This window comes from Hypanus sabinus, chromosome 15 (assembly GCF_030144855.1).
Source record: "Hypanus sabinus isolate sHypSab1 chromosome 15, sHypSab1.hap1, whole genome shotgun sequence".
NCBI classification, from domain to species: domain Eukaryota; kingdom Metazoa; phylum Chordata; class Chondrichthyes; order Myliobatiformes; family Dasyatidae; genus Hypanus; species Hypanus sabinus.
The window spans coordinates 69,447,484-69,470,113 of NC_082720.1; the positions used below are offsets into that span (position 1 = coordinate 69,447,484).

The 22,630-nt window shown below is 40.6% G+C and overlaps 1 protein-coding gene across 2 annotated transcripts in view; it reads left to right on the forward strand.

The window, feature by feature from the left end:
• The first annotated feature begins 5,970 nt into the window (after positions 1-5,970).
• Positions 5,971-22,630, forward strand: part of slc36a1 (solute carrier family 36 member 1) — a 71,385-nt gene continuing 54,725 nt past the window's right edge. For both annotated transcript variants that reach the window (XM_059990503.1, XM_059990502.1), the window contains exons 1-4: positions 5,971-6,105; positions 13,970-14,153; positions 14,814-14,904; positions 20,088-20,176. In XM_059990503.1, coding sequence (XP_059846486.1) covers positions 13,999-14,153; positions 14,814-14,904; positions 20,088-20,176 — 335 coding nt within the window. In that variant the 5' untranslated portion in view covers positions 5,971-6,105; positions 13,970-13,998. The remainder of the gene's footprint in view (positions 6,106-13,969; positions 14,154-14,813; positions 14,905-20,087; positions 20,177-22,630) is intronic.

The window sequence follows — 22,630 nt, forward strand, 5'->3', positions numbered from 1 at the left end:
TTTATCCCCAGGCAGTGGACCTGATTGAATTCCCCTCCTCTCAAAACTTCTGATGTCTGGATTGGCCACTGGTTAAAGCAGTGTTAGAATTTATTTCAAGAGGACATGAATATAAAAACAAGGATGTATGTTGAGACTTTATAAGGCATTGCTCAGCATTTGGAGTAATGTGAGTAGTTTTGGGCCCCTTATCTAGGAAAAGATGTGCTGGATTTGGAGAAGGTGCAGAAGAAATACACAAGCATGATTCCAGAAATGAAAGGGTTAATGTACAAAGTGTGTTGATGGGTCTAGGCCGGTACTTGTAGGAATTTTTAAGAATAAAGGGTAGGGGTGGGGAAGATCTCATTGAAGCCTACTGAATATTTAAAGCTGTAGATAGAGTTGATGTGAAGATGATTTTTCCTATAGTGGGGAAGTCTAGGGCCAGAGGACACAGCCTCAGAATAGAGGGACGTCCATCTAGAACAGAGTTGAGTAGGGTATTCTTCAGCAAATGCAACTGAATCTTTGGAATACGTTGCCACAGACAGTTGTGGAGGCCAAGTCATTGGGTATATTTATATGTGTTTGATAGGTCATTGATTAGTCAAAATTTCAAAGGTTATGGGGCATGAGAATGGGGTAGAGTGGGTTAATAAATCAGTGAGGATGGAATTGTGGAGCAGACTCAATGGGCCAAGTGGCTTAATTCTGTCATGTTTTATGGTCTTATGTTACAGATCACAGTTAAAATAAGGAATTTTATTGTAACTGTAAAAAGGCATACAAGGCTAAATATGGCAGTGATCACCTCTTCCCATGCTTAAAAAGCCAAACCATGATTGCGAGGTTCTATCAAATCTTCTCTTCCTGGGCAAGATTCTTGAGAAAGTTATTTTCAACCAACTTAACAACTTTTGGAATGAGAACTATATTCCAGAAAAGTTTGTCAGGTTTTAGAGCAAACCACCCAGATAGCTCTTTACAAATTTGTCAGTGACATTCTCAGCAGTTATGCCACCAAGGTCTCAGTTCTAATTCCTCGATCTAAGTGCTGCCTTCGGGACAAATGAGAACATTTCCTACTTCGCCTTGGAAACTGGCCTTAATTGGTTTTGCTTATACATCTCAGAGAATTTTATTTGTTTGTCTGTCTTGGAGATGAATTTTCTAGGAGATATTATGCACTTTTTGCTCAGGGTTCCCTACTCTTCAGAATCAGGTTTACTATCACAGGCATGTATCGTGAAATTTGTTAGCTTAGCAGCAGCAGCTTAATACAATACATAATGTAGAAGAATAAATAAATAAATAAATTCATGTATACATATATTGAATAGATTAAAAATTGTGCAAAAAACAGAATATATATTTTTTAAAATGAAGTAGTGTTCACGGGTTCAATGCCCATTTAGGAATCGGATGGCAGAGGGGAAGAAGCTGTTCCTGAATTGCTGCGTGTGTGCCTTCAGGCTTCTGTACCTCCTACCTGATGTTAACAGTGAGAAAAGGGCATGCCCTAGGTGCTGGAGGTTCTTAATAATGGACACTGACTTTCTGAGACACCACTCCCTGAAGATGTCCTGGGTACTTTGTAGGCTTGTACCCAAGCTGGAGCTGACTAGATTTACAACCCTCTGCAGCTTCTTTCAGTCCTGTGCAGTAGCCACCACCTCCCCCACTCCATACCAGACAGTGATGCAACTTGTCAGAATGTTCTCCACGGTACATCTACAGAAGTTTTTGAGTGTACTTGTTGACATACCAAATCTGTTCAACTCCTAATGAAGTATAGTCGCTGTGTTGCCTTCTTTATAACTGCATCGATATGTTGGGACCAGGTTAGATCCTCAGAGATCTTGACACCCAAGAACTTGAAACTGCTCACTCTCTCCACTTCTGATCCCTTTATGAGGATTGGTATGTGTTCCTTCATCTTACCTTTCCTGAAGTCCACAATCAGCTCTTTCGTCTTACTGACGTTGAGCGCAATGTTGTTGCTGTGACACCATTCCACTAGTTGGCATATCTCGCTCCTGTATGCCTTCTCGTCTCCATCTGAGATTCTACCAACAATAGTTGTATCATCAGCATATTTATAGATGGTGTATGAGCTATGCCTAGCCACACAGTCATGGGTATAGAGAGAGTAGAGCAGTGGGCTAAACACACACACCCAAGGTGCACCAGTGTTGATCATCAGTGAGGATGAGGTATTATCACTAATCCTCATAGATTGTGGTCTTCCAGTTAGGAAGTCAAGAATCCAATTGCACAGGAGGTACAGAGGCCGAGGTTCTGTAACTTCTCAATCAGAATTTTGGGAACGATGGTGTTAAATGCTGAGCTATAGTTGAGGAACAGCATCCTGACACAGGTGTTTGTATTGTCCAGGTGGTCTAAGGCCATGTTGTTACGTGGTGGGCAGCAATGAATATAGAATTGAGTCAGGTTTTATAAACATAAACATTAAACTCTGCTCAATAAAAGTGAAAAGTAAACAAACGACTAACTTAACCAGAAGTTAACTGCTATGCGGCAATTTAACAAACAGCCGAACTCTGGACCAGTTCTTAAAGTGGTAAATTCGAGCACAGTCTTAAAGCGGTGAATTCGAAATGTCCAAGTGTTTTATACAGTCAGTAAGGAGAGACTTCCCTGAAAACAAATTTTTTCGAAGTAATGATGATCTGCCGATCCCAGCCGAGAGATGCCTTGTCCAAAGGATTTATGATGAAGGAAATAAAACAGCTTAAAGGAACTGACCTTTGTGCTGAAGTGTGAACACTACACAAACCTTCCTGATCTTGCAGGGGTTATCTCAGAATCAAACAAAACTGGCAGTATTTGGTAGAACTGCCGGCAACAACCTTTGAGACTTAAGATAGAAAGTAAAATTCCACTTCAAAACAAAACTGTAACATGAGATGAATATGCAGCAAAACTAACGAACTAACCTGCGTCACAACAGGTGTTTCCTTTATATACCTGTTGGAACATTCCATCACATGACCTCACACTGGCGGGAAAATTACATTACCCCACCATCACAAGACAATTACATCATGCTCACATAATACTCAATTACATCATGGTCATAAGATAGTCACAAGATACCCACGGGGTATGTAACAGTGTGCCTGGCGTTTGTGGTGATAGGCAAATTGCAGTGCGTCTAGGTCCTTGCTGGGGCAGGAGTTCAGTCTAGTCATGACCAGCCTCTCAAAGCATTTCAGCACTGTAGATGTGAGTGCTACTGGGTGATAGTTATTAAGATAGTCACTCTTCTCCTTATACATGCTCCCCTTAAGAGACATCATTAGACACCATAAACTTAAATTCCATAGTTATGTAGATACCACACATTGTATACCTCAGTTGAGCCTGGTGATGATAAACACCTTTTCTTCTCTGACTTATGGTATGACTGCAATAAACAAATGAACGAGCAATAATTTCCTAAAACTAAACAAAGATAAAAACTTAAGTACTTTTGGTTGGTCTCAAAACCAAAAGTGCTAAAACTTCTTCACAAACTTGGGAACTTGGCTCCCCTTGTAAAATCAGAAATAACAAGCCCAGATGTTATCATTGATTTAGATTTGAATTTTAACTCCCACATAAATAAATCGACCAGAGCAATACTTCTACACTTACAAAATATTGCAAAGGTACATTTTTTACTGTCACATAATGCTGCTGAAAAACTAATTCAAACCTTTATATCAAATAGATTACTGCGATGCACTTTTTACTGGTCTTTCAGAGCAATCTATTGACAAACTTCAATTCATTCAGAATGCTGCAGCTAGACTTTTAACCAAAACCAGGATGAGGGAACAGATCACTCTCATTCTAGCTACTCTGCATTGGCTTCCTGTATCTTTTATATTTGATTTTAAATTTCTTTTACTTGTTTTGAAAGCTCTCAATAGTCTGGGACTGGAGTACATTACAGAATCTCTACCCTGCTTGAACTTTCAGGTTTTCTTCCAGCGGTCCCTTAAATCTAAACAATTTCCCTCAAAAGATAATTGGCAGTGATCTTTTTTAAACTATGAAGCGCTGTCTTGATGATGGAGTTGGCCTCTCTTCTCATCACGCGCCCAATCCATCTCCAACGTTTCCTCAGGACCATGTAGGGAATGGTTGGAGATTTTTCTTGGTCAGAAAATACGGAGCATGCAGGAAATGCAAGAGACCAGTGACAATTTGGCACTGCACCTTAGGGGCAGAAATGAGGACCCTGAACCACACCTGGGACACAACAGAGAAGGTGGCCAAGGACAGACAGATGGAAGACCTTCATTGTTGCCCTAAACGCCAGCAACATAACAGGCAGTAACCTTTTTAAACTTTGTTCCTGAACTGAGGAATTCAATACCTTTAAATAATAAAGGATGCAGACTTGGCTGACACTTTTAAACGACAACTCAGTATCTATTTATTTAACCTCATTTTTAACAAACAGAATTTTGTCTTTTATTTTTATGTTTATCACATCATTTCAATGAAAAATGCTCTATAAGTTATTATCATGTATTGGACTACAAAGTGAAAGCCCTTTATGTTAAATATTGCTGACTTGCAATGCCAAAAAGGGGAACTATCCTGCTGTGGGAGCATCAGGACAGGAAAGGCCACTGACTCTGTTCTGGTATTTAACTAATTCATCAGTCTGGGCTCTGTATTTTCTGACACACTAATACATCCTATATTTGGTGCTGTTAACTGAACACACCTCGGGAGCATTTTTGTGGTGTGTGAGAACCCAAGATTTTCAATGCTCATTTTCCTATGGCTGCTTGTCAATTGATCTCAGAGAAGCGGGTGAGGCTGCAAGGAATTTCCTGCCATATTGCATGGCAAAATGTCTTGAATGCAAATCACCCTTACAGAATCATAGTTCTCAAGGGTAAATAGAAAATTTATTCCCTTCAGTGGTACAACACCACATCAGTAAGACAAAAGAGCTGATTGTGGACTTTTGGAAGGGTAAGATGAAGGAATACATACCAATCCTCATAGGGGGATTAGAAGTGGAGAGAATGAGCAGTTTCAGGTTCCTGGGTCAAGATCTCTGAGGATATAACCTGGTTCCAACATTTCGACATAGTTATAAAGAAAGAAAGACAGCAGCTATACTTCATTAGGAGTCTGAAGAAATTTGGCATGTCAACAAATTCACTCAAAAACTTTTATAATTGTACCGTGGAGAGCATTCTGACAGAACCAAAAGAAGCTGCAGAGGGTTGTAAATCTAATTAGCTCACCTTTTTAATATACAGTATTTCTGTTTTTGCACGTTTTTAAAATCTATTAAATATACACATACCGTAATTGATTTACTTGTTTATTTATTATTTTTATTTATATTTTTTTCTCTTCTAGATTATGGATTGTATTGAACTGCAGCTAAGTTAATAAATTTCACGTCACATGCCGGGAATAATAAACCTGATTTTGATTCTGATGGTTCAAGGCTCTGGGATACTAGATTCTCCCACTAATGGAAACATCTCCATTTCCACTCTCAGTACTGTATCAGTATCCGGTAAATTCCAATGAGGTCTCCTCTCAGAATTAGAATCAAGCTTGTTATCACTGTCTATCTGACGTCGTGATGTAGTTGGAGCGAGCTTGGAGAAAGAATAACTGGTGAGGCAGTCAAACCTGTTCTGGTTGATGCTGGGGACAAGGTACCTGTTCACCCCTTCCCTTCCAAAGCACACACCCATCCTCTCGGCAGAAAGACTTGTCGTTTAATTATTCAACCATTTGCAATTGCATGAATTTATTCTGCCGATCCCGGGATCTTTCCCCCAGCCACAGGCTGAGTCCTGATGAAGTGTCACAACCCGAAACTTCGACTGGTCACTCCCCTCCATAGATGCTGCCTCACCCGCTGAGCGCCTCCAGGGGAGCGGGCGCGCTGACACAGAAGCTCCCGTCCCTCCACGGCTATCCACCATTCTCCCCAGCAGCTTCCGGTCAGCTGACAGGCACGTGACAATGCACGTCACATGACTGGTGGCTTGTCGGCGTCAGCCGAGGTGAAGCCGGTCTCTGATGACGGTGATGCCGGTACCCCGGGGAAAATGAAGTGGCACTGAAATGAGAGAGGTGAGTGCTGAGGTCGGGAGGGGGTTACCACTTCCTTCCTTCCTTGCAGGTTTGAAGAATGCACATGACAGCCTGATTGATGGGTTCGGTGTTAATCCCCTCCCCACCCTTTTCCATTCTGCTTAATGCCCACTGGCCCTCAGCTATCCCCTTCTCTCGTGTTGCTGCTTTCTACAGTTGTCAGCAGAACATTTAAATCCTTTCCGAGTCTCGATTCTCCACTCCCTTCCTGCTTAAACCTGTTCAAATCTGTACTGTCATCAGGATTTTCTTTGTTTGACGGCTGTGTTTTCGGCCACGTAGTGTCCGAACAACAGAATTGCTCCTAGACCTGCTTCCTTTTCTAAATGATTCTGAAAACTCTCCCACGCTTCGTTCTTCCTGCTTTTTCCATAAATTGCTTTGGGCGGGCCGGTGTTGTATTCTGATTTGGCAATACTGGTATCCTTTGGTACAGTATCAGTGAAGTCTGTCTTCTGAATGTAAATTGAAATTAATGAACAGTCCTAAGACGCGGACATTATTTAAGAGAAGAGTAATGAACATTTTATGTAATTAGTGTGTGCTTTCAGATTTGAAATAGCCACATCTTGAATTTTACGATTGCTTGCGCATTTGAGAAATGTTTATGGAATACAGATTTTTATTTTCCTGATGATGCAGTTATTACGTGATTTTTTTAACCTCAGACTTGCCTCTCGCTATCTTGCCTTCCTAGGTGTGACCACTTAGTTAAAAATAAAAATGCAGCAAAAAGCACAAATCCATATGAATGCGCTTTTCTTAGGTTTTGTATTGAATAGAGTATCAGAAATTACTGCTGATGAAAAATTAGTGTTAAATGGCTGGAGGCTGTGGCTTCACACCACATTCGGGCAATGTGTCCAAGTTACACCATATTGGAATTTTTTTTTGGTGAAGATCATTGAGTTTAGAAGTTGGGATGTAATGTTAAAATTGTACAAGACATTGGTGAGGCCAAGTTTGGAGTATTGTGTACAGTTCTGGTCACCGAATTATAGGAAAGATGTCAACAAAGTAGAGAGAGTACAGAGGAGATTTACTAGAATGTTATTTGGGTTTCAGCACCTAAGTTACAGAGAAAGGTTGAACAAGTTAGGTCTTTATTCTTTGGAGCAGAGAAGGTTGAGGGGAGAGTTGATAGAAGTATTTAAAATGATGAGGGAGATAGATTTGATGTGGATAGGCTTTTTCCATTGAGAGTAGGGAAGATTCAAACAAGAGGACATGAGTTGAGAGTTAGGGTGCAAAAGTTTAGGGGTAACACGAGGGGGAACTACTTTACTTAGAGAGTGGTAGCTGTGTGGAACGAGCTTCCAGTAGAAGTGGTAGAGGCAGGTTCAGTATTGTCATTTAAAGTAAAATTGGATAGCTATATGGACAGGAAAGGAATGGAAGGTTATGGGCTGAGTGCGGGCCAGTGGGACTAGGTGAGTGTGTCGGCACAGACTAGAAGGGCCAAGATGGCCTGTTTCCGTGCTGTAATTGTTATATGGTTATATAAGATGCTTTCTTTCAGAGGTAATGTTAAGCCTTCTCCGAGGATTGTAACCTTGTGATTGTGGAGAGGCTTGTGAGTTCCTGAGTTGCCGCCCTTGGTTTAGATATTTGGTGCTTAGCTCCTGCTAGGGTCACCCATTGTGATTTGGTCAAGGAGACGGTTCCAGAGAGGGAGCAAACCAAGCAAGACTTCAGTGGTGGATCTGGCCTAAGATGATGGCACATCACAATGGCATTGAAGATGGAGGAAGGCTGCAGCAGTGAGGGGTCCCCAGCTGTCTTGCATTTCATGCCACTGGACCCTGACTCATAATCTGCTGTTCATGCATCAGTCTCCCCATGTTAAAACAAAGACACCCACACACAAGTGTTCTATAAAGGAAGTCACCGTAGCATTGCCATATGTGAATCCTCAAACTATTTTGAACAAGATCAGGGAAGCTGGCTGAGTACAACTGGAGAGCTACTGCCATAGTCTCTGTTTTAAGAAGAGCATTTCTCCATAAAGTTCATTTAAAGTAATTTATTGCAGTTCAGTTCATTTTTCAAAGATGTAGAACAGTGCAAAGTTCCTGTACTGTGGACAAACTGGCTTGAAAAGAAAAAATTTTCTTGTCTATTCCAGTGTAAATATTCTTTCAAATGCATGTTAAGACTTAGAACCACTGAAATTACTTTCTACAAGTGCACAAATGTGTGAACTTATTTTTACTACTTCTGTAATTCAAGCTTTTTTGTTTTGTTTAGTCAGATTTTTGCATTTTTCTGTTATTCTGAAACTTGTCCATTACTTAATGCTCTGCTCACTGATAGCCTTTATGACAGAGTTGTCGTCGTCTTCCCATGTTTCAAAGTCCCAGCTATCTTTGGTTAATAAAAACAGGCTATGTAAAAGCATAACAAAAGCTCTACAGTAATCTGTTGTTGTTTTTGTGTTGCCATGATGTAACCTTCGTTTTATTTGTTTATTGATTTTTTTTTTACTTATCCTTTTGCTTTTGATCTTCTAAATCATATTTTCATTTAGATTCCCGTCTCAATAAGGCCTACTCAAAGTGATATCTAACTAGAAGATTATTGTAAGAGATTCCATGTAAATTCAGTTTAGAGCTGTATTAGAAAATAATCTCTAGATTTTTTATGTCATATGGGGGGGGAGGGGGGGAAGGAACTTCCTTAATAGCATAAAACTTTTTTTAAAAAAAAATGAATTTAAAGCAGACCTAGCATGATATCTCTAATAATGTTCTGTTTTAAAATTGTTGCAAATGGAGACTTTTAATATGCCTAGAATCAAGCTTTGACTTGTAAGCTAGAAATAGCTGAAGAAATGTTCAGCTTCTTTATGGAAGTTGAAGTTGATTTTAATTTCACTCTAACTGAGCAGTGGTTTAATAACAGGATATTGATGAAGGAGGAGGTAAGTGGAATTACAAGGTACAGATTGCTAGGGATGAAGAGGGTTGTGGGAAGGGATAAGCAGACCAGAAGTGAGAGAGCAATCTTTGCGGATCAGAGAGGAGGAAAGTAAGGTTAGTTTTATCTTGTCGGAGCTGGCGAAAGTGGCAAAAGATGATATGATAGTTTACTGAAGCTAGGGAAATGAAAGGTGAGGGTCAGGTGATCTTTCTTGTCTGGGAAGAGGAGAGGGGATTGCAGATGTGTAGTAAATGGAAGAAATGTGTACGGAGGCTTCATCAGCAATAACAGAGGGGCAGCAAAGTTTACTGAAAGACAGTGTTTTGGAAGTTGAGTGAAAATGGTCCTTTTTGTGTAGAGATGTGGCAGATAGGGAGAAACTCAGTGTATACATCAGAATCAGGTTTAATATCACTGCCATATGTCGTGAAATTTGTTAACAGCAGCAGTACAATGCAATACATGATAATATAGAAAAATTAGATAAGTAAATCTCTTACAGTAAGTATATATGTATATATTAAATAGTTAAATTAAAAATAGTGCTAAAACAGAAATAATATAAAAAGGAATAATATTAATATAATATAAAAGTATAATAACAATATAATATAAAATTTCGTGGGTTCAATGTCCATTTAGGAATTGTATGGCAGAGGGAAGAAACTGTTCCTGAATCACTGATTGTGTGCCTTCAGGCTTCTGTACCTCCTTCCTGATGGTAGCGATGAGAATAAGGCATGTGAGGGCAAGGTGGGGGTCCTTAATAATCTGAGGCACAGCTTCTTGAAGATGTCTTGGATACCATGGAGGCTAGTATCATGATGAAACTGACTCATTTTACAACTTCCTATAACTTCTTTCAATCCTGTGCAGTAGCTCTGCCACCCCATACCAGATGCAGCTTGCAGAATGCTCTCCATGATACATTTGTAAAAGTTTTTTGAGTGCCATTGGTGCCAAATCAAATCTCCTCAAACTCCTAATGAATTATAGCCGCTATCTTGCTGCCTTTATAGCCGCATCAGAATGTTGGGACCACGTTAGATCCTCAGAGGTCTTGACACTCAGGAACTTAAAATTCCTCGCTCTTTCCACTTCTAATCCCTCTTTGAGGATTGGTTTGTGTTCCCTCATCTTACCCGTTCTGAAGATCACAATCAGCACTTTGGTCTTACTGACATTGAATGAAAGGTTGTTGCTGTGATTCCACTCAACTAGCTGATATATGTTGGTCCTGTACGCCCTCACATCTCTGAGATTCTGCCAACAATGGTTGTATCTTCAGCAAATTTATAGGTGGCACTTGAGCTATACCTAGTCATGAATATGGAGAGAGTAGAGCAGTGGGCTATGCACATATCCCTGAGGTGTGCCAGTGCTGATAATCGGCAAGGAGGAGATATTATTACCAGTCTGCACAGATTGTGGTCTTCTGGTTAGGAAGCTGAGGATCCAATTGCAGAGGGAGGTACAGAGGCTTAGGTTCTGTAGCTTATCAATTAGGACTGTGAGATTGATGGTGTTAAACGCTGAGCTATGGTCAATGACTAGCATCCTGACATGGGTGTTTGTTTTTTTTCCAGGTGATCTAAGGCCATGATAATACCACAAAATACAGGTTCAGAATTAGGCCATTTGGCCCATCGAGTCTGCCCATCATGACTGATCCAATTTTTCTCTCAGCTCCAATCTCCTGCCTTTTCCCTATATTCCTTCATGCTTTGACCAATCAAGAACCTATCAACCTCAGCCTTAAATTTACATAAAGACTTGGCCTCCACAGCTGCCTGTGGTAATGAATTCCACAGGCTCACCACTCTGGCTAAAGAAATTCCTCCTCATCTCCATTCTAAATGGATGCCCCCTGTTCTGAGTCTGTGTCCTCTGGTCTTAGACTCTCAGACTAAGAAACATCCTCTCCACATTCACTCCATCAAGGCCTTTCACCACTCGATAAGTTTCAATGAGGTTCATTTTTCTGAATTCTGAGAATATGGGCCTTCATCAAACGCCCTTCATATGACAAGCCATTCAATCCTGGAATCATTTTTGTGAATCTCCTTTGAACCCGTATCAGTTTCAGCACATCCTTTCCAAGATAGGGGCCCAAACCTGCTCATAATACTCTAACATTGCACTTGTCTTTCTCATCACAGACTCAACCTGTAAATTAACCTTTAGGGAATCGTGCACAAGGACTCCCACATCCCTTTGTTTCTCAGTTTTTTGTATTTTCTATCCATTTAGAAAATAGTCAATCCTTTCATTTCTTCTACCAAAGTGCATGACCGTACACTTGCTGACACTGTATTACATCTGCCACTTCTTTGCCCATTCTTCTAATCTGTCTAAGTCCTTCTGTAGCCTATCTATTTCCTTAAAACTACCTGCCCCTCCACCTACCTTTGTATCGGCTGCAAACTGCAAAAAAAAAACACAAGTTACTGACAGCCAAACAGAAAAAGCTCCTTTTATTCCTACTTTTTTGCCTCCTGTCAGTCAGCCACCACTTTATCCATGCTAGAATCTTTCCTGCAATACCATGGGCTTGTAGCTTGTTAAGATGCCTCTTGTGTGGCACCGTGTCAAAGGCCTTCTGAAAATCCAAGTGCACAACATCAACCAATTCTCCTTTGTCTATCCTGCTTGTAATTTTTTCAAAGACTTTCAACAAGATTTCCTTTGAGGAAACCATTCCGACTAGAGCCTATTTTATCATGTGTCTCCAGGTACCCAGAGACTGCATCCTTAATAATTGACCCCGACATCTTTCCAACCACTGAGATCAGACTAACTGGCCTATGGTTTCCTTTCTTCTGCCTCTCTGCCTTCTTGAAGAGTGGAGTGACATCTGCAATTTTCCAGTTTTCAGGAACCATTCTAGAATTTAGTGATTCTTGAAAGATCTTTACTAATCCCTCCACATTCTCTTCAGTCACTTCTTTCAGAACTCTGGGGTGTATACTATCTGGTCCAGGTGACTTGTCTACCTTCAGACCTTTCAGTTTCCCATGGGCCTTCTCTCTAGTTATGGTAACTTCCCACACTTCATTCCCCCGACACCTGGAACTTCCACTATACCGCGAGTGTCTTCCATAATGAAGACTGATGCAAAATACTTACTCAGTTAGTCTGCTATTTTGTTGTCCCTACCTCTCCAGCATCATTTTCCAGCGGTCAGATATCCACACCTGTTTCCCTTTCACTCTTTCTGTATCTGAAGAAACTTTTGGTATCCTCTTTAATATTATTGGCTGGCCTACCTTCATATTTCATCTTTAGTTTATTAATGACTTTTTTTAGTTGCCTTCTATTGGTTTTTAAAAGCTTCACAATCCTCTAACTTCCCGCTAATTTTTGCTCTGTGTTATGCCCTTTCTTTGGCTTCGATTTCTCTTGTTAGCAGTGGTTGTGTCATCTTCTCTTTCGAATGCCTCTTCCTCTTTGGGATGTAGATATCCTGTACCTTCCAAATTGCTTCCAGAAATTCCAGCTATTGCTGATCTGCCATCATCCCTGCCAGGGTTCTTTTCCGATCAGTTCTGGCCAACTCCTCTGTAATTCCCTTTATTCCACTGTAATACTGACACACACATCTGACTTTAGCTTCTCCTCGTCACCTGGGATAGTTTGTCTCCTGAGATGGAGGTGGAAAATCAGAAAAGGGAAGGGAAATGTCAAAAATAGAGCAGGTGAATTTAAGAGAAGGGTGGAGGTTGGTGATAAAAGTGATTGAAATTATGAAATCTGCACAAGTGCAGAAGGCTGCACCAAAATGTTGGCACAGGGCCTGTACTGAGCTGTTCTGTGTATTTGAAGTGCCCACAGATCCCTCAAAGTAAAAGTTTAGTCAATTGGCATTAATTAAACTTGCTGGTACTTTGTCAGAAATATGGAATACAAAAATAGGGAGGTTCAAAGTAAATGTATCAACAAAGTACATGCCTGTCACCATAAACTACCCTGAGATTCATTTTCTTGTGGGCTTTCACAGTAAATACAAAGAAACACAATTGATTCAATAAAAAAACATTCACAATAACGATGGACAAACAACCAGCATGCAAAAGGTGGCAGACAGTGCAAAGACAAAACAGAGGGAAAAACAAAATAATTATAAATAAATAAACAAACAAACAAGTATTGAGAACACGAGGTTATAGAGTTCTTGAAAGTCAGTCCACGGGTTGTGGAATCAGTTCAGTGCTGGAGTGAGTGAAGTTATCCACATTGGTTCAAGATCCAGATGCTTGAGGGGTAATAACTGTTCCTGTACCTATAGTGTACAATTACAACTGTTACTTAAGGAAAAGATTTCACAAATTGTATACATTTCTCATGATAATATAGTAGGAATCTGGAAGGAGGTTCATTTTACATGAATACATTGGGTCTGAAATATTCTGCTTCAGTACATAATATAAATATTCATGCAGAAAAATGAGAGGAGCCAGCACGCTGAGTTTGAAGGAATGGTGCAACATCTACAAAATGCTGGAGAAACTCAGCAGGCCAGGCAGCATCTCTGGAAAAGAGTAAACACAAGACATTTCAGTCCAAGACCCTTCATCAGGTCCCGTCTCATTTAAATAAATGTTGTCAGCAATATAGAATCGAGTTAGATAAGGTGAAGTTTTCAATGAGCGTCATTCTTTGTGGTGGCTAAGATTTGGAATCTCATCCTTGATAACTTGTAAGTAAATAATATGTGGCATTAACAGTTATATCTCCCTCAGAACATACCCCCAACATTTTCAAAAGTAAATGGGGAGAAGGAGAAGGTGCCCGATGAGATTACATCACTCTTAGAGCACATTTGGCTTTCTGTGTTTTGAGGAAAAAAATGCATTACTGTTATCGTGCTTGGTTGTGATACAAGTGTGATGTGTCCCATTTAATAGTTAATTTTAATTATCTTTAGTTTTCAGCAGTTGTTGAGAAGCTATCACCATGTCGACCAGAAGGCTGAAAAATGAAGACTACAATGATTATAGCTCAATGGAAAACAGCCCAGACAATGACAGCTCATACTCTTCACCGGACACCTCAGAGACGCAACAAAATCTGGGCAATTACCAGCGTCTAAATGAAAACACAGGCACCACGTAAGTGTCACAAACGTTTGAAACAAAACCTCTATAATTTGTATCTAAATATCAATCAATATTTGGGTAGCAGAACTTCTTTCATCTGTGGGTAATATCTTTGGTTTGTTTGGGGGAAGGAGAATGCTTTCTAGGAGTAGACTTTACAGGTGATTGGTTAACTTATTAGCAATTGGGATGATGGATGTGAATAAGGATAAGCACTACCTCACTACTTTTTAAAAACATCTGTTTTTGCACTAATTTTATCTTAGCTATTTAATATACATGTATATACTTGATATAATGTAGTTTATTTTCTATATTTATCATGAGTTGCATTGTACTGCTGCTGCAAAGTTAACAAATTTCACGACATATGACGGTGATATTAAACCTGATTCTGATTCATTTATTTATCATATGCATCAAAGCATACAGGCTATGGCTAAGCTGTTCGAATTGTCAGAGTATGAAGGTTTATTTTGAATCAACTAACAAAATGAGTTTGTGTAATTTGAATCTTTCTGACTTTATGTGATCTCTTGGGAATAAATACATATAGAACTAGAAAACTACAATTTGGGTATTGAACTATGGATTAATTTGCTGTTTCAGCTATGCTGGGCTGTGTGATTGGAATAAGGAAGCAGCTTTTAGTCATTCTCTTATCTCTTCTAGGTGTATACAGACGTTAATTCACTTGTTGAAAGGCAACATCGGAACTGGGTTACTTGGCCTTCCTCTGGCAGTGAAGAATGCGGGTATTGTGGTGAGATACTTTGATATTCCTCATGGTCTTATGACATTTTGTAATTACTTTATTCTTTGCCCTGGGCAGCATTTGTATTACATAAAGTTATAAATGCAATATGATTGCACTTTATTATTTACCTAGACTGCACTTTTGCTTTAGCTGTTATGCTTTATTCTGCATTGCTCTACTTTAGTGAGTGCATTCAATCGTCTGCAGAGCAGACTCAATGGGCCGAATGGCCTAATTCTTCTCCTCTATCCTTTGGTCTTGTGTCTTATGGCTTGAATAGAAAGCAAGAAAAGCTTTTCATTTCATACTTGTGACAATAATAAATAAATTCCAATTCCTGAATGTTTTGGGACTGTAAATTGTATGCTGGAATTATATTATGATCTGAAATTCTCTATTACCTACTCATGCAACGTGAAGTTGTTACTTGTGGCAAGTTTGTGGTTTTCAATGCAGGGAGGAAACTCATTTGAATGATGAGCAATGGGGCTAGACATGGGTTCTGCCAGCAGGAAATCACCCAAATGTGAATGATGATAGAATTGAACCAGCAAGCATACAAAACGTCCATAGGGTATGAACACATTCTGAGATCCTCGCACTGTCTTGTTTGATACACTACAATACCCATGATGCTACTTTGACCTATAATCACCTACTTCACAATGAAGCTAACCCATCTGTCCTACAGAGCTCATAAACCTCCATTTTTCATACATTGATGTCTGTCCAAGTCTTGTGTCCCTTTTGATTCAGCCTGCACCACCACTGCCAGCAGCGTGTTCCAAGCACTTGATACCCTCTAACTACGTTCTTCCTTAAAATTTCCACTGCTCACCAGAAATCACTTGCTAAACACAAATCATTGGTGTTCATTAAAAATGGCCACAGCTTTATAAATTACCAATGAAATATTTTTCCCAGTAGTGAACAATTTGTATTGCAAATAAGCCGGACAGAAATTCCTTCATTTCCCTTTACTTTTATTTTGCAATACAGCCTAGAGTAGCCTCGCCACCCCAGAAATCCCTGACCACTCTCGTTAATCCTAATCTAATCATGGGACATTTTACAATGACCAATTAACATACCTGGTAGGTTTTTGGACTGTAGGAGGATCCAGAGGACCCAAAGAAAATCCATGCATTCCACAAGGAGAATATAAAGAGACTCCTTACAGAACGGCACTGGGATTGAACTCCAAACTCCGGAATGCCTCAAGTTGTAATAGCGTCACACTGACCGCTAACTTACCGTGACGCCCTGCAACTTCAGCAATGTCAAACCATTGCTAAACTCCTTGCTGTTATATTTGCAGTGAAAGGAGAAAACTGGTTCGGTTTATTGAATGTTTTCCCCTGAGTGTCATGACCGATATCTAGCATAAGAATATGTTGAAGTCACATTAGGATTTCAATTCCCCCTGGTGTGTGGTGTGAGTGCCGTACTCATGTTTATCTAATTCTTCCACTGTTTAGGCCTCACTGCTTGTCTTGACTGATATCCAGCCGAATCAGGATCAGACTTTTGTTCTGCACAATTTTGAAGAGAAATGAATGCCAGGTGAAAGCCATTGGGACAGAAATATTCATCAAATGTTTTTAACGTTGCAGTCCAACTTCCTAAAGAACAAAACACACTGGCTAGTTTCCATTACTTAATTCTACCAATTGTGTTACCTGATTTCTCCACATTTCAAAATGACGTTACTGTTCCTTAGAAGCATCATCCTAGACACTTTGCTTAGTAATCCTGTCTGGTTTTATTAATTCTTCATGCTTAAGTTGGCCTTGAAATAGTGGTGAGCTTTGAACTACCGCAGTTCTTGTTTTTTTTTGTCAAGGAGTTAAAGGTTAAGATAAGATTACAGGGGAATGTGACTGAGAGGGTGGAGTGGACTTGGCTCATCTTTTGGCACTAGGTAAGGCAGCATTGTTTACACAGAGAAATATAGTAGAGATAGTGTGTGTAGTTGTGTTATATATAGAAATACAGCACTGGAACAGCTCTTATCGGCCCAGCTGCACTCACATCACCAATTAAGTGACTCGCTGGAATGCCTTTGGAAAGTGTTTTGGTACCACCAGGTTACGGTGTCAAGAGCTGATTTGCATGTGTGCCTTGAAAAGAAATTGAATACTGCAGCTTCTTTTCCTGGGGCTGGTGAGTGACAGACTTTGTCAGTTGGGCCTAAAACTCTTTCACAATGGTTCTCAACCTTTTTTTATGCCATAGACTAGTGGTTGCCAACCCGTCGATCTCCATCGACTGGTCGATCTTTGAAACTTTCCCAGCAGATCTCGGGAAAAGAAAAAGAGAAATACATACACAAATACTGTTGAGAGATTGTTTCCGGGTTGTGGGGTTTTCGTTCCGTTCTTTCTGCCCAGTGCGCATGCGCGTAGAATCCCCCCATCCCTGCCCGCACTACACAGTGTACTTCAGTGGTTCCCAACCACTGGGCCGCGAGGAAACAATACGAGTCAGTTGCACCTTTCCTCATTCCCTGTCACAGCCACTGTTGAACTTGAACCCATGCGAGGTCATCAGTTGCCTAAACGCGCAGCCGGCAGGAAGTTCCGATGCTACTGGCCTGGAGCGCGGCCAGCGAGAAGTGCTGTTGCTATGGGCCCAGAGCGCGGACAGATGAGCGCTGCCTCTATACCTGTTCACCACACCGAATGTTCGCGAGGAAGCTGGTGCAAAAATATTCGCAGACGACCTAATTCGGGCTCAAGGATTTTTAAGTATCAGAGCAACTACCGCGCTGCGATCTGCTGAAACAAACTTTTGTCGGCCGATAGATCCTACAAGGGGGCGGGCGCGGGCCTGTCGCTCTCCTCGCTCGGTCAATCGCTGTCTCTGGATTGCGACCGTCGCGGCCCCGGTACGGGGACCACCGGCCCTGACTTTGTCCTCTCACCCCACCCGAGACCAGCCGCACCTGACCAGGCCGTCTGGCAGCAGGCGGGCAGAGGACGGAGTTCGGGCCCAGAGGCTGTCGAACGAGGCAATGAAGCCCTCAAAACTGCTTTGGTACCCGAGTCCAAGCACCCTGGACTTAAAGACAAACCCGTTGAGTTTTTTCCGCGGATAAAACACTGCCCACTAGCTTCATGTGACTCTGGTGACTTTGTTCACATTACAGTATGTGACACCCTAGTTGTGCACAGTCTACATTAGTAATTTGGGAACGGGGACCTTGTTTATTGATGGTGCAAAACTCGGCAGCTGTGAGAGAGGTGCAGGGAGGACTATCAGTAACTTTGAGTGGAAGCCTCTTAGCAAATGGAATATAGTATGTTAAAATGTATCGTCATCCAGTCAAAATTTGAGAGATTTTGGTATTCTAAGAACCCAGGAGTCCTTGCCAGGCAAGAACGGGAAGAGAATTGAGGGGTAGTGTTGGCATGTAGGTAGATTGGCGTCCAGTACAGCCACATAGGCTGAAGAACATAGAACATTGAATAGTACAGCACAGTACAGGCCCTTCGGCCCAAAATGTTGTGCCAAAACTTAAACCCTGCCTCCTGTATTACCCCCGCTCCCACCTTAAATTCCTCCATAAACCTGTCTAGTAGTTTCTTAAATTTCACTAGTGTATATGCCTCCACCACAGACTCAGGCAGTGCATTCCATGCACCAACCACTCTCTGAGTAAAATATCCCCCTAATATCTAATATCCCCCTTGAATTTCCCTCCCCTTACCTTAAAGCCATGTCCTCTTGTATTGAGCAGTGGTGCCCTGGGGAAGAGGTGCTGGCTGTCCACTCTTTCTATTCCTCTTAATATCTTGTATACCTCTATCATGTCTCCTTTCATCATCCTCCTCTCCAAAGAGTAAAGCCCTAGCTCCCTTAATCTCTGATCATAATCCACACTCTCTAAACCAGACAGTATCCTGGTAAATCTCCTCTGTACCCTTTCCAATGCTTCCACATCCTTTCTATAGTGAGGCGACCAGAACTGGACACAGTACTCCAAGAGTGGCCTAACCAGAGTTTTGTAGAGCTGGATCATTACCTCGCGACTCTTGAACTTTATCCTTCGACTTATGAAAGCTAATACAGTCGGCCCTCCTTATCCGTGGGGGATTGGTTCCAGGACCCCCCGCGGATACCAAAATTTGCGAATGCTCGAGTCCCTTATTTAACATGTATCAGTGTGGTGGTCTTTAGGACCCAGCAGAACCCCAAACTTTATTTAACATGTCTCTGTGCGGTGGACGTAAGGTGGAAGTAATAAAGCAATCGGAAAGAGGTGAAACACCATCGGTCATTAGAAAAGCGTTAGGCTGCAGTCAGTCAACGATCTGAACAATTTTAATGGAGAATGTGAAAGACCCGGCCCCGATGAAAGCTACAATTATTACAAAGCAACGCAGTGGTTTGATTATTGAAATACGTATGTTTCTTAAGTGTTTTATATACATAGAAAGGTAAAATATATACTATATACTAAGAAAAACATTTGACTGACCCTAAATAATACCGGATGTACCTGTTCCGACCAAATCTGACTTAAAGACGGACCCAGGAATGGAACTCATTCATTACCCGGGGACTGCCTGTACTTTTAAGTCATTTCTAGATTACTTATAATATCTAATACAATGTAAATGCTATCTAAATAGATGTCATACTGAATTGTTTAGGGAATAATGACAAGAAAAAATAGTCTGTACATGCTCAAGCAATGAATGCTAGAGAGAGATCTTCCGGGTTTTCCCGATCCGCGGTTGGTTGAATCCGCGGATAAGGAGAGCTGACTGTACCCCATAAGCTTTCTTAACTACCCTATCTACCTGTGAGGCAACTTTCAGGGATCTGTGGACATGTACCCCCAGATCCCTCTGCTCCTCCATGCTACCAAGTACGGACTTGGGCTAAGTGGACTGCCAGAGAAAGTGAGCTCAGCACAAAAAAAAGCAAATGACAGAAACCAAAGATATATAAAATTGACCCATTTATTGATTCAGTTTAAAACAGGCACTCAGTAGCAATGTGATTAAATGCACCTCTCCTTTAAGCCTGTTATTCTTCAGTAATGTTGCTGCTTTTGTACTTGTATGCTGTTTGCTTTAAGAGTTTGGCGAGATGTGAATCTAACAATATGGTAGGTTTTGGGACAGTTGCAGGTATGAGGCTGGTGTGTAATCATTTTGATTCCCTTTTCTGTTGGTCTACAGCTCGGTCCAATCAGCCTGGTTATCATGGGAGTGGTGGCTGTACATTGTATGCAAATGCTGGTTAAATGCAGTCGCCATCTAAGTGTTAGGTAAGCTCTGATTATATTAACGTCCTCCTACAGTGGGCAAGTTTCTGATCTATAATGCTTTTGATTTTGAGAGCTTCTGTAAAGCATCTGCTTTTAAAGTTTAAGTGCAACATTGACATTTCATGCAGCTAACGGTTATAAATGAACTGAATTCATTTTCATTAATAGTGTATCTCATAGATTAATGCGCAGTGAGTCACTTGCAGCCTCTGATCTCCAATTAGCAATCAGATCTTGTAGCTGAGTGGAAAACCTGCACTGCCCTTGTTCCCTGCCCACTTTCTGCTCTTGTACTGTGGTGTTTAGACTCTTTATGGACACTAATGCCCAATACACATTTTTCTTTCAATGGGTGTAAATGTTACTGGTAAGACTGGTATTTATTTCCTATCTACTCACCAATGCATTTAAGAGTTTCATGTTTTTTAACAGAGGTGCCCATTAATCTGCGTCCTGTAGGTACCCAGTCAACAATAGCAGGGTGTCTGCAATGAGTAGATATCTGGTGGAATTTGGCCAGGCCCTGAGCTTCCAACAAATCTGACATGTTTTGATAGAGGCGAAGTGCGAACAGAGCTTGAGCTTGGCCTTGTATCACACCTATCAAGAAATGTCGATTTGTTTTTTTTAAACGTATGAAGTTCAAAAAAAATCTTTAATTGTAACTGTGTTTTAATGATTAAACCATTAAGCCACAAAGTAAAATAAGGTGAAATAATGAGCAGCATACACAAAATGCTCTAGGAACTCAGCATGTCAGGCAGCATCTGTGGAGAGAAATGAAGAGCCAACGTTTGTTTGTAACTGTGGAGGGAGATATGATAGAAGTTTTTAAGAGGCTTTTTGTTAGACTCATGGATACACAGAGACTGAAGGGAAATGGATCATTCCTGAAGTTAATGACCAGATCTTTCTTTTTGGCTTGTTGGCTCTGAGGGAAAGATTGTTGTAATGACACCATATTAATAGGCTGTCTTTCCTTCCTGTATTCTAACTCATCGTTAGTCGATTACAGCTCACTATGGCGGTATCATCTGTAAACTTGTAGATGAAATGAGAGTAGAAACTGGCCACGTAGTTGAGAGTGTACAGGGAGGATGTTACATCATGCTTAAATTTAGAGAAGATCCATTGTTCAATTTCTGATTTTAATCAAGACTTTCAAACACTGGTGGACCTTTTTTGACCTATTTTCAAAACCTTTGATCTGGCGATAAAGTACAGACATTGGCTAATAACATAAATCACTATGTGATAAGGTTTTTTTTGTCTTTTTTTTCTTTACCACTCAGCTTTGTTCTTGGTAGTGGGTTTAGATTCTTTCTTTATATAATAAAACTATTATAATTCACTTTAATTCATTTGTTTGATTATGAATATGGGGTACTGTGATTGCAGTAGCATGATTTAGATGTAGTGCATTTTGTACTATTCTATCTTTTTTTTGATTCATAATATGTATCGTCATGAACTCTGTATTTTCCCATGTGAAATTTAATTAAAAAATATTGGATGGAGAGTATACAGGGAGTAGAGTAGGAGTCTGAGAGCACCTGTGTTGAGATTACAGACTGCAGTCTGTTAGTCTGCAAGTCAAGCATCTGGTTGCAAAGAGAACTGTTGTTTCCCAGAAGTCTAAAGTTTTGAGATGAGTTTGCTAGTAATTATAGTATTGAAGGTGGAGCTGTCGTTCATAAACACAGTACTCTTATGTAAGTGTTTTTAATCTTCAGAGGCTCCCGAGATTAGAATAGATACATCCCAAAGAAGAATTCTAAAGGCAGGATGATGTAACCGTGGCTCACAAGAGCGGTCAAAGCCAAAGTGAGGACATAAAATGGAGCAACAATTAGTGGGAAGTTGGAAGATTGTGATTCTATTAAAAACCAACAGAAGGCAACTTAAAAAAAACCGTGGGGGTGGGAGATAAAATATGAAGGTAAGCTAGCCAACAATATCAAAGAGGATATCAAATGATTTTTCAGGTGTATGAAGAGTAAAAGGGAGGCGAGAGTTGATATTGGACTGCCGGAAAATGATGCTGACATGGTAGCAATGGGGGCTGAACTGAACAAGTATTTTGCATCAGTCTTCACTGTGAAAGACACTAGCGTTATGCTGGAATTTCGAGAATGTGAGGGGTCAGACTTATGTGCAGTTGCTATTACTAAAGAGAATGTGCTTTGGAAACTGAGAAGTTTGAAGGTAGAGAAATCACCTGGGCCAGATGGACTACACCCCAGGGTTCTGAAAGAGGTTGCTGAAGAGATTGTAGAGGCATTAATAATGATCTTTCAAGAGCCATTAGTTTCTGGAATGGTTTTGGAGGATTAGAAAATTGTAAATGTCACTCCACTCTTCAAGAAGGGAGGGAGGCAGAAGAGACAAAATTATAGGAGAAGTTGTATTTGTGGGAGTTGATTGTTAACGATGTGGTTTCAGGATTCTTGGAGG